At 52.2% G+C, this 12,400-nt stretch overlaps 2 protein-coding genes across 2 annotated transcripts in view; one reads left to right on the forward strand and one right to left on the reverse strand.

Moving 5' to 3' along the window:
• LOC143429954 (ELMO domain-containing protein 2) overlaps window positions 1-12,400 on the reverse strand; it is a 138,814-nt gene that overhangs the window by 107,835 nt on the left and 18,579 nt on the right. The window lies entirely within an intron of this gene.
• Window positions 1-12,400, forward strand: part of LOC143429943 (disintegrin and metalloproteinase domain-containing protein 10) — a 102,121-nt gene that overhangs the window by 11,843 nt on the left and 77,878 nt on the right. The window contains exon 2 of the mRNA XM_076905819.1: window positions 7,000-7,153. Coding sequence (XP_076761934.1) covers window positions 7,000-7,153 — 154 coding nt within the window. The remainder of the gene's footprint in view (window positions 1-6,999; window positions 7,154-12,400) is intronic.

A 12,400-nucleotide genomic window follows, 5' to 3' on the forward strand; every position in this document is an offset into this window, starting at 1 on the left:
GTAATTGCAGCGAGAAAGTGACCTACCGAATCGGGGACACGGTACGTGACACACGAAAAATTGGATAATGCGAATTGGCGGTAACAACCGTGCTCTGCTCCGCGATGTGTGTGTGCGAGCACGCGCGCGCAGGGGAGGAGGCGGGTGGTTGCCGAATAAAATTGCGGGCAACGATGTGTACGTGTCGTGGATGGAACAGGGCATCGGGACGGGGGACGAGGTAAATGGCACGCCGATTGCGTTGTAACGAAACGCGGAAAAAGTGCCGCTGTTAATGTATATCATTGCTGACGCGCGGCCCCGGCATTATTTTTCGAAATATTTCGCCTCGCATCTGCGCCCCTCCCCCCTCGACCGTACGTTTTGCGAGTGACACCTCGCGTCGCGGACAAGTGCACCCTGGAAAATTGGTAATTCACTTCGCCCCCATCGCGAAGCGTTCCGCATTTTTCTAACTCTCCTTTCTTCTCGGTTCTTCTTCTCTGCCTTTTTCCACGTTTCGTCCATTTTCACTCATCGCTCGGCGCATCCATCTCGATCGCGAGTCCGACCGAAGTTCCCCGCCGCTTTAGAATCGTCCTCGCGGCAATTCCGCCGCCTCGACGGGCGCGACGTTGCGAGATTCTCCGCGATTCGTTAATGCTCCGACGAAGAAAAAGCAGCGAGTCGATAATCCCGGCTAATTTCCAGTTCGCCGAGAAACATTTGCCCGCGGAATTGTTGCGTCTGTGCGCGCTCGCGGCGGCATTATTCCTTGGGGATCGGGGAACGTGCGCGGCAGGAGTTCGCGCGATCTGAGTAATTATGGAAAGTTACCGCTCTTTGATCGAAGCGAATCCGTATACTTTATTGACAAGCTCGCCACGCTAACTTTTCCATTAGGAGACTCCGGGTATTTCCGTGCAACGAGACCCTCCGAGTTGTTGCCAGCGTTGCGTCAAAGAGGAAACGCTCCTAAAAGAGTCACGGCTCTTGAAAAAGAGACACCGTAGTATCGTTTTTAACCCTCTCTCCGTCCCTCGCCTCTTTTCTCGAAGCAATTAGTGCTTAGAGAGGAGTTATCGTTTCATTCGTTAACGAGGGATTAGCGGCCGCGATTGAAGTGCAAATACGCGAGGGGGTGTATATTCGTTCGCGCGGAAGATTTCTCGTTGAGAATCGTTTCGTTAAAAATCGCTGGACCGCTCCGATGAAATGCCAACCTCAAGTAGCCGAGATATCAAACGGCGGAATTTATTTAACGTCCCCGGTATTGCCGTTTCAACGGGGGACCTACGGACGATTCAGAACTTCGATTAAACTTTGATCGCCCCGCATCACTGGAAACGGACCGCCGGTGAGAACGACATTTGCCTCGCGCGTATCACTTTTATTCGCTGTGGTAAATAGGCACTTTTACTGTCTTTCACCGCGTTCATCGCGCGTGGTTTTATTTAACGCCGCGTAAAACGCCGTTTTCCCGCTGCGCCGCGATCCAAATGTATCGCGGGCCATTCGAAATCTCTATAATACGAGATTGCCAGCCGGTGGTATTTAGAGGCGTGATTCGCGGCTGAATCTCGTAAGAAACGATCGGAACGTTTCGATGCTTCGCTCTTATCAGCTTATAAAGAAACGCGGGGAACAGACGGGCGTTTATTTCGTTGTTCTAATTGCATTGTTAAAACGTTACACGGAGATGTAACGAGCGTGTGGAAGAGAAAAAAGTGGCTACAACTCGAACGAAACGAGGATGCTCGTTCTCACGTAGCGAGCATACTTTCCAATGTACACAGCGCTAACTCCGGCTGCGGCTGACCCGTAACGAGTTACTCCGCTGCTGGCAATTCGAGTCGCGTCCGAACGGCGGAACGCGCTGGCTGCGACGCGAGCCGATCCTCGAAATTATACAATCGCACGACGCGAATCAGTTCCGTCGCGTTCGCGATTAATCAATCTCTCCTCGAACGCTTTGAAACGATCGTTGTTGGCTTATCGGGTTCGTAAGTATTCCGAATCGAATCGATGCACGTGTTCCTCCGACCGCGGGGCTGAACAAACGGCACGAGGGCGGGTCGCGTAAAATCGTTTCGCAAAGTGTTTCGCGGAAACTCGGCTCGCGTAACTCAGCCCCAAGAATTTGTCCTGTACTTTAATACGGCCGTAAACCGAAAGACAGGCGTTCCACGGAAAACCGGCGCTAGATTAAACGCGAGACACGCGACCGAGCCGAAGGGCGGCGTAAACTCCCCTTAATTGTTTCCGAACGCTCTCCAGCCTGCCCTACGGGGAAGGTGTGCGCGGATTAACATGCGAGATCGTAATTAAAGAATCGATACGGTCGAAGCGCGTGCCTAAAAACACCCAGGTCCCTCGCGACGATGCTCGAAACGCGTTACTTCTTTTGGAACGCGAGAGCGTTCGACGATCGAAGCGTCGACGGCCCTGCGAGAATTTGTTCGACGCTGCAATACGCTGCGGGCGTCGTTCCCTCGCGGCACGGCGGAGCGTCGCACAGGGCGACAGTTACGCTATAACGATGCGTAGTTTCGAAAGCGCGACGGCGAGCGTTCGCGAGAGACCTAAGAAAATGCGACGAAGACGTTAGACACCTTTCACGCTCCAGCCAAAATGGGAACTAATTGTTGGAAATTCTGCCCGCGGGTTTAGCAGTCGACGGTGGCTGCCAGTTCAGTTCATTACGCGTTTCCAACGGTTCGTTTTCCACCGGCGACCCAGCCGCCGGTATCCTTCCGGTGGATTTAATTCACCGCCACCTTCCTCGAGGTAGATTTCGCGCATTGTTCCCGATGAACGTCGACGGTGCCCTGTTACAGTTTTTCAAAGACGAGGGGGACGAACGGGTGTCGCGCGGCGCAAGTAAGTCCACCTTTCCACGGTTAATTTGATTCGTCACGCGAGCAGCCCTTTTCACCGTGTTTCAATCCGGACGAAAGTTTTTCCGAGCGACCGTCGAGCAACTCGCTCGTCAAATATTGAAGCCCGTGGAAACACTTAGACGCGGCGGTCGGTCGTTCCTTGAATTGTCCGACTCGAATTCACGCCCCGGCTACGAAGAATTCTGCAAGAGTTTGCCACTGTCTCAGCAGCGATTTCGTGCCACGGTGGTTTGCTTTCCGTTAGATTCTTTCCTCGTGAATATTTAGACGTCACCGGACGAGCCTCTCGTTCAAGTTTAACGATAACGAGCGCGGAGCTATTCCGGTGAAACGAATCTTGCGCGACAATGCTTTCGTTGCGAGGTCTCTTAAATATTTGATCGAAGCACTGGTCAACGAATCGAGCGTGCTAAGTGCTCGAAAGAGAGAAAGAATAAAGGAAAATCGGAACGCGAAGCCTGCGCGACGTTTCCAGCATCGGCCAGAGCTATCCATTTAGCACGACGTTAATTCAAAATTCATGAAACACGCTACGGTAGATTAGAATCCTATTTCCCTTCGACTCCCTTTTAGCCCGTCTACCACCCTCCCACGAGCCGCCATCTTACTTTCATCCCTCCGTCAGCTGTCAGGACGAGTTCGTTTTCGCGCTGGCGAGGGTTGTTTGCAGCGACGCGATCTCCTCTCGAGATTACCAGGGAATTCAACGAGAGGGTCGATCGAAAAAAATAAAAGAACCCTCGCCGCGTTTAATCTCCCTTTATTTTTTCCACGTACGCCGGGCAAAACAGATTGTAGGGAATTTACGAAGCGAGAAGAGTTCTCGCAGCGCCCTTAGCGAGGATCAAAGTTTAGAAATTTCGAACGCGTTGACAACCGCAGCGAAAAGTTTGAAAACTGCTCGAACTACGGAAACTGGAAGCCGCGTTGCAGATATATCGTCGCCACGTTCGAGTTTCGATTGAAACCAGCCAGAACGACCCGCGCGCCTGCCTGCCTGCCTGCCTGCCTTTCTCCGCAGACCCCCGTCCCTCGACCCTCCGAGAAAATTGCACGCGAAATTCGTCTTAGTTTCCATACACGAATTTCCAACGGCCGATTTGTCACGGGCGTAGCGCGAGACTACTTATTTGTACACGTCCCGGTGCGCCGCGGCGATAGGACGCAACTGCGCGCCGAATTTACCAGTCTGGGAATGATCGATCCTCCGAGGGGGTCAGCTTGCTTCGACGAGACATTAGTCGTCGCGCTGTGTTTCCACTCGGCCCGTTTCACACACACACACACACACACACACACACACGCATCGAAACATGTACGTCGGTTCTCTTCTGGTGCCCGACGTTACGACCGCTTTGTTGCATCGACCGATAGGTAGGTCGGGTACGTTGGCAAGCGTCTCTGCAAAACGTTTCGGCTGTTTGGCGAAATCGACTGGTGGCGAGATTCGATATTACGCCGTCAGAAAAGTAATTTACGGCGTCGTTCGGATTTCATCTGGGCCGGTTTGGTATCCGAAATCGAACGATTCATGAAGCGAGATAAAAGCCAGCCAGCCCCCCCGCGCTCCCCCTGTACACAGTTTTTCCTTCGCCGCGACAGAGGAACGGGTCGTCTGTTCCCTGGTCGACCCCTCCTCCGCCATCCTCCTTCTCTCTTACCAAGTTTCGCCGCTCTCCCACAGATAGGACCAGCTCTTGGGGCTGAATGTAATTGGGTTTGAAGGGAAAGGGAATGGAACTTTGAGACAGTTTCGGCTGGTAAGACAAAGCGGCAAGTTTAAAGCTTCCGTTGAAAGCAGTTTACACGTAGGTCGAGCTGTTAAATGCCCCCCGACCTGTTCTCCACGTCCCGCTCGAGACTTCACCCCCGTCTTTGACCGGGTGTAACGCGTCGCGTTGCACTCGCGCATCCTTCTGCCAGCAGGATAATTCGATCGACGATTCCACTTACGAACGCAGTCGTCCGGTTCTCGCGACGATTAATAACAGCCCCTCGACGCGTAACGCGTCGCCCGAAAAGCTCGCCGCAAACGATTCCTCCGCGGGATGTGACACAAGAACCGGTGACGAGATAAACGGGCGAACGCGTCAGTCAATGGCGCGCGCGATATCCGCCGGATATTCCGGATAAATCTGTCGGCGGGCGAGCGATCGCGGCCGGACGATATCGGCGCGTGTACACGCGCCATCGAAATTCGCCGTATCTATTCCACGCTCGAACGCGAAGTGCCTATCGAGGCGATTTTTTCGCCCCCGCGATCCCCCGTCCGGCTGTCATAATTGAGCGCTCGCCGTTCCACGATCGACGCGGACCCGAGAGCGTATCGCGCGACGCTTCGAGCCCGCTCGAACGTCATTAATGGGATTTCGACGGGACAGGGTGGCGGACTGGCGCGACGCGCGCGATTCGAGAATAATGGATACGGTTACGGTTACGGTAATGGGCGAAGCGATATCGACGGCCAGAAACAGCGACGGCGCCGTTTTTGTCGTCCTCCTGGCGTCTAGGCACTGCGAACCGGTCTCGACGCCCCGATCGCAGTGGATTTCGACGACGTTACGAGGCCTCGTGGCTGACGACGCGCGCAATTAGCTGTTCTCGACGCGATTTTTCTAAACCACGACCAGATAGGAATATCTTCTAGTTCTCTGACAGCGTACGTTGAAATTTCTCTGACGCTTCGACGTCGAGGCACGAATCGTGGCGATGGCGTGTTGCAGCGGGATTCGAATCGAATGAAATACAAATTGGCAGGAAAAAGTGGAAGCCGCGATTCGAAGGGTGCCGCGGAACGGCCAATCGAGTTTGTCCGACGTACCGCGGAACGAGCGCGATTCCGAACTCGTTCGACGAGCGTTTCGCGTAAGGGTACACAATCGGCTCGCGAGTGCGATCGAGCGCCTGGAAAAAGAGGCGCGCCGCCAACAACGTAGAAATGAAATTTCCGCGAGCGTGGAATTTATTGTCACGTATAGCTGGAGTGACAAGGGTGCGATTACCGACATCAAATGTTTACGCGGTAGATTGTTTAATAACAGCGCAGTGGCATTATAGCGCGCGGTTAATGGAAACGTTTCGCGGCACGAAGAGCAAACTTGATAAGCAATTTCCCGACGATTACACGGAAAAATGGCTTCGTAACGATTAAAAAAAAAAAAGAAGAGGAAAAGAGAACGCGCTATTTCGATGCACTGTTCCCAACCGGCGAGTCCGTCGATACGAGCGTTAAACTCGCGTTCCATTCCCCCCTCGACTCAAGGAGGCTATACTAACAGTCTAGATCCTGATTACCGAGCATTATGGCAACGTGCACGGTAAACTATATAATGGTTAACAAGGTCGAAGTTCGGGGGCACGTGATGCGGGAAATTATCTAAACTACGTCTAGCAGCCTAATATCGATTCCCCATGGTTTCTGAAAATTAGTAATTGCCGCCCATCGACGAGTACGCCGGAGCAACAGCTGCTTGGGGGGGAGGGGGAGCCGATATTGAATTAGCCCGGGTAGCTCGAATAGAACAGAGGCGTGAGAATTTTCGAGGAGCGCGAGCAGGTATCCCGTTGGAAGATCGATCGATCGACCGGGCGATCCTGCCGCGAGAACGGAAGGCGTCGCGTCGAATTCGTTCGCGATTCGTTTCGTCGTGCCACGAGGAAATACGTCACCGTCTTTCGTCTCGGACCACCCAGCGGCGTTATGAAAGCGCCGCGATAATATCTCCCGTTGGGCTATAAAGCTCGCGAGGGCTCCGAGGGAGGATCGTTATGGTGTTGCGTGCGGTAAATAGATAAATGCCGACTTGAAGTGCATGAAACGGCACGGAGCGGTAAGATAGGGCGCGGCGAATCGGGAGAATGTATTGCCGCGGAAATAATTTGCATTTAGATCTCTCGATATTTCAACGAAGGGAGAGAGAGAGAGAGAGAGGGAGAGAGCCCATTTTCTTAACTCTTCCGAAAATTCTCTGGTTTACAGCCACGCTGAATCGTGGCTCCTTGACGGAGGCGACGGAGGCGTTCGCCCGGCGCGACGATCCGTCTTAAAGTATTAAGCCCATCGGTCACGGCCCAGAGACGCCCGCATTTAATTGGAAATATTTCTTTTGCGTGCTTTCAGCGATCACTCATGGATCCTACGTCAGACACTATAGCAGCGCCTGGTACGACGCAGCGGCTCTGAGGGAACACCGCGCGAGGAGTCGCCGCGACGCGTCGGCTTCCGGGCATCCGGGGAACGCGACGCTGAATCTACGTCTTCGCGCTCTCGACAGGTTCGTAAAACCATGTACTCTTGCGCGGAGGAGAAAATAAAAAGAAACCGACGGTAACCGTGGTTGCGCGCGCGTGTAAGAACGCGGGGATGGAGAAGATGGAGAGCAATCTTCGCACGAGCGTGCCGCGTTTTGGTCGCGCGCGGTAACAACGAGGTATAAATTTTCATTTCGGCTCGACGTCGACTGACGAAAAATTGGCCAGTGATGTATAAATAATCCTACCCCCGTTCCGGGCTAGAACGCGGACGGGGACGCGGTTTTACTAAAAATCCCGGGGGAATTTGAATTTCCCGAACGTCAGGGCGCGGATTGCTTTTAGTTGTATCCGGTTTAAAATAGCGCGGCCGTGGATCACCGTGAATCAACGCGCAGAGGCGCACAGGGTACCTAGAAAAGGCGATCGACGAAAATTTCTAAAGGAGATCCACTCGCGGATACGTCGTCCCTCTTCCCTGATAAACTTTTCGCGGGGCATCGTTTAATTAACAATTCAAATGCGCGTTGTTTAATCCGGCGTCGATTGAGAAAAGTTGCGCAACTTCCGACGCGTAGCAGCCGCGATGATTTTCTTTCGCGGCCTCGAAATAATGCAAAGTAAAGGGCGGCTTGGCTCCGGGTGGTGCAACGAGGTAATTATTTTATGCACGAGGTAAGTGCTTTCTCGTGAGGGTGCAACTTTCGCAGCGAAGTTCAGCCAAAGGAGCCGAATCTTCTTAGCAGCCAGCCGGGGCCTTGTTTCATTGTGTTTCGACCGTCTGAAGTTACGCGTAATTTAACGTGTCGGTAATTAAAAGGGACCTCGACAGGAGTGTCTGGAATAAGTAAAACACTGGGGCGTGGTATTGAAATATTAAGACAGCGGAACACCGTTGAGCGCAGTGGGAATTCTTAATCGCGGAGTTGTTACACTTTTACGCCCCCGTATGTTAAGCGAGTTCTCGTCGCGCCATTGAACGAGCCAGCCAGAGTTCTCAGCAGATACGTCGAAAGTTACTCAAACGCATAAATAGAGAAGTATCGGTTTCCAATTACGGTCGAACGTTTATTCGCGAACGTTTAATCGAGTCAATCGCGAGGCGACGAAAAATGATCGGGAACGGGCGGTCTAAGTTACTCCGGACGCTCTTTAAATTAGCGCGATGTACATACTTAATTACAATCTGGGCGCAGCTGCGTGCAATAAGCTGTTCCATGCGCCTGGGAATGAATAGAGTACGCCAAGGAGGGTAAGTGCGCCCTAAATAATAAGTACACGTGGCAATAATAATTAATCGTCGGAAATTTAGAATTTAATATTCATACGCACGCGTACGCAGAAAAATTAGAATTGTCGGAGGAATACGTATCGCGTATAGAGTCGAGTAGAAGCATGTCACTCTCACGGTATGATAGTGGCTAAACGAGTCGTGCGTATCGCAATAAGCAGACGCACGCTTGTCCCGTGATCTGTCGTCCTATGCACGAGCAACGATCGTCTGCCTTATGCGACGTTGGCCCGACACGGTAGCCATACGCCTCGTTGAACATCGCGATACGTTGTCACCGTATTGTCAATGACATCGACGCGAACCCACTAAATCTCCGCGTCACCCTCAACAGACGCGACAGTTCCCATTCTCGCTGTACCGTGTCCAGAACGAAGGACTTCCTTCCGTTCCTCTCGAACCCTCGAGTTCCTCTCGAATTTGTTCGCCTCCTCCACTTTTCCGAATTACAAAAATCCCCCCATCTCCTGGCTCATCAACACTTCTCCCCTAACAAACTCCATCGACGTTCGTTACTTTCCACCCCAGCGATTCCTTCGCGCCGCGGTCCCGCCCTGTTTCTTCGATTCCCCATCAAGCCCATTCTCCATCAAACTTCGCAGCGTCGTTTTTGCCCCGCTCACCCGGTTTTTTTGGCCTGACAGTCTCACCTCCTCGCTCCAGTTTCCGAACATCTTCGCAGCCGCCACGGCGGAGAGCGTTTGGTCGATACCCAGCCAGTCCCGATCCCGAGCGACGAGCACTCGGGCTCGAGTGCGTCGCCACGAGAGGGTCGCTGCCCCTTCTCGCGCGAACATCGCTTCCGATTGAATCCGCCGGCTGAAATAAGTCGGCGGCTACCACTTTTTTACCTTTTCGTGCGGAGCCACGGGGACCACGGAGCGCAGGAAATCGCGAGTCGCGGCTTGCCACCGCCGGATACCATCTCCGCCCTCTCGACGACGCATTCGCGAACGGAGCCGCGAAATTCCCAGGAAATACGTACCATGGAACGTACGAGGGAAAAAAAAATCGGTGGAAAACGCCGGTGGAGTTTATAAGTGGCTGCTTTGGTCACGGATAACGAGCGAGTTTAAGAGTCGATGCGATGGGGGCAAAAATTTTGCGTCACGTCTGGCTGAAAGTAGCCACGGTGAATCTACAGGTATCGCCAGGGATTTTTACGTAATTTCAAATTGAATCTACCGAAAAGCCGAGAAGGAATGTGCGGATTTAGATGGGGCGATGTTTTATTTGAATGCGATTCCGCTTAGGATATCGAGCCCTCCCCGATGTTTACCGGAGCCTGAACAGAGGGAAAACAGAAAGTTTGCGCGAAACCCTTTCGGCTGCAGGCGGTAAAACTTGGTTTTTATTGGCTGATTCGGTTATGGAGGTCGACGGTGGGTGGTAGGGGCAGCTTTACGACGGGCAGAGTATCAAACTCGGGGGAGAACAACTGGAATTCCTCCGGCGTTTCGATAAAGCTAAGTCGGGGATAAATCCGAGGATCCTACGACCTCATATTTATACCGATCGTCGCGTCGGCTCCCGCTTATACGCGGAAACGATCAAACGCGCACTACTTTCTAATCAAAATATTACAGACGAACGGGAATCGGGTCCGCGGGGAGGATTATCGAGGACCGCGTGTTTTCGCGTCTCACTCGTAATTAAAAAGCGAGCCGCAGCTCGTATCGATCGGGGTCGCAAAGGGAAATTATCGGACGTGGGCCCGTGGTATTCGCATAGGGAAAAATAACCCTTTACGATTAACCGTACGTACAAAGGGATAGTTGAGGGAGATCGTTATCGTTTAGAACCTTGGAGCCTTGGACAATGGGTATAAGGTAACAGAGACAGTAGCAGTTATCCAATTATTTTCCTGTTAAATAAAATCCCCTCCCCCCCCCCCTTTGGATCCGGCATACGGGGTGCAATTAAAATTGGTTTGGTTGCCTGGTCGAATCTCGTTTCTTTTGTCGGCGGGATCGCTTAAGATTTAATTGGATTGTTCATTAATGACTTCCTTGAGCAATAATCAGGCGGACTGTTGCAAATAAACCGGCGGCGTGCTTCCAATTAACCTTAATATCGACACTTATCGCGCTCGAGCCATTTACGTCGTCTAATTGCAGAGAAATTCGGACGTGCCGATCGGCGAAAGGGCAGACCCTGCAGCGCGCGGGAATCAATTCGAAATCGATTCGATCGGAGCAAACAGGACGGCGACCCTTCCACCGAGGATAGCTACGCGCGTACCTACCCACGGTGCTAAGTGAACTAACGATCCTCTGCTTATTACACCGTCTCAGTCCTGGAACGCTTAGCGGTTAAGCTCCATAACTTTTACCCGGCTACTAAATCCCTGTAACTCCAAACGGATCTGTTCATTTCGCCAGGAACAATCGCAGCCCGTAAATGCCGTGGGCAGAAAAACGCTAGGCCAACTTGGAGCGAATTCGTCTTAATTACCGAACGCTCGTCAAGGTTTGAAAGTGGGATCGAAAGAGAGCAAGAGGGTTGGAGGAGGAGAAACGCGTCCGAGGGCATTAATCAGCTGGGAGAGGTTGTTCTCGCGGGACGATAAACCGGTAGCGAGGAGGGCAAGAAACGGCCTTCACGTTCCGCGTACTCCTCCGGCGTGCGTGAACGGCGTGTGCACGTGAACGTGTCCCTTCCGTGAGTGTATATTACCAGGCAAACGAGGTTGTCGAGGGGTGGAGCGCGCATTACCCTTGCAACTAATCCCATTTCTCAATGGTACATGCATCACTCACCGCACCTGACTAATCGTCCTTTCGAGTAGGCGAGCGTCGTTCTCGCGTAAATTGAGCAATAACGCCGTAACGGGGGCCCCGGCGATAATTTTCGCGCCACGATACAGCGGACCGTGACTCGAAATTTATTTAATATTCATGGTTCGTCGGCGATCCCCCTGTTTTCTGGCCCTTCGAGGCGGTGCTGCCCGCGCGAGCACGGCCTTAGCGATCATTTAGCGAGACATTTCGATTTCCCTCCACCGAACTCTTAAATTAGCACCGAAATTGCCGCATTCCCAGGAATTATGCCGGGAGTTAGACGGGGAATGGAAAAGTTTGAAGCAGTTTTACGTTTAATACTAAAAGGGTTGAAAGCACATTCGCGTAGTTGCCTGTTTAAATATAAAGTAAATTTTATGTTAAGCTCGAAACGGCCGCGTTGCGCCGCGCTCTAGAAGCAGAGAGAGAGAGAGAGAGAGTAGAAACGGAGATGAATTGAATTTTTCGCAATCCAAATATGCATAAACTTCAATTTCATTAGCGAATCGACGGCCAAATAAATCGATTAATATCCCGGTAACATTCCCCCGTCCTAATTCAGTTTTGCATAAATATCGTACGACGTGGCATTAATTACCTGGCCGGCATTTAAACTTAAATTAATTGATAATCAATAGCCGATAGAATTATTAGGCAATTTGGTTTCGAACGGAAGCCTAACAAAACGCAGCCTGTTCTGATTAATTTCAACAGGGCGCGTCGCTCCGCTCGATTCCTCGTCAGCTCGTAAGACGCGCCAGTCAGTACTCGAGTTAAAATAAACTACGCCGTCTCGATGCTCGCAATTATTTTAAGAAACCCGTTCGTTCGGATTTCCGCGATGCTTCGAATGCGTCGATCCGCAATTAGCAACAGAGCGCGAGTCGAGGATATTCCGTCAGGCTCGAGAGCGCACCCCCGAACGGATATCGTTCCGGGGTGGCAACGTCACGAGCACGTCCGATGCAAATCTACACGCGATGTTCCTATCTGGCGAGTAATGTCGCGCAGATACGTGGCCGGTATCCAAACTTCGGAATAGTTGTTCGCCCTGTCTAACGCAAATGTCGTTTGCCGTACACTCGACCTGTGTCCACCGGTTTCTTCGTTAACCGTCGCTCGCGTGCATTGTACGTGTATGCGGTGAATTATGCGAACGCGTCAACGTTCGCCATCGCGCGGTGCTTTTCACCTGAGCG

This window comes from Xylocopa sonorina, chromosome 12 (genome assembly GCF_050948175.1).
Source record: "Xylocopa sonorina isolate GNS202 chromosome 12, iyXylSono1_principal, whole genome shotgun sequence".
Taxonomy (NCBI): domain Eukaryota; kingdom Metazoa; phylum Arthropoda; class Insecta; order Hymenoptera; family Apidae; genus Xylocopa; species Xylocopa sonorina.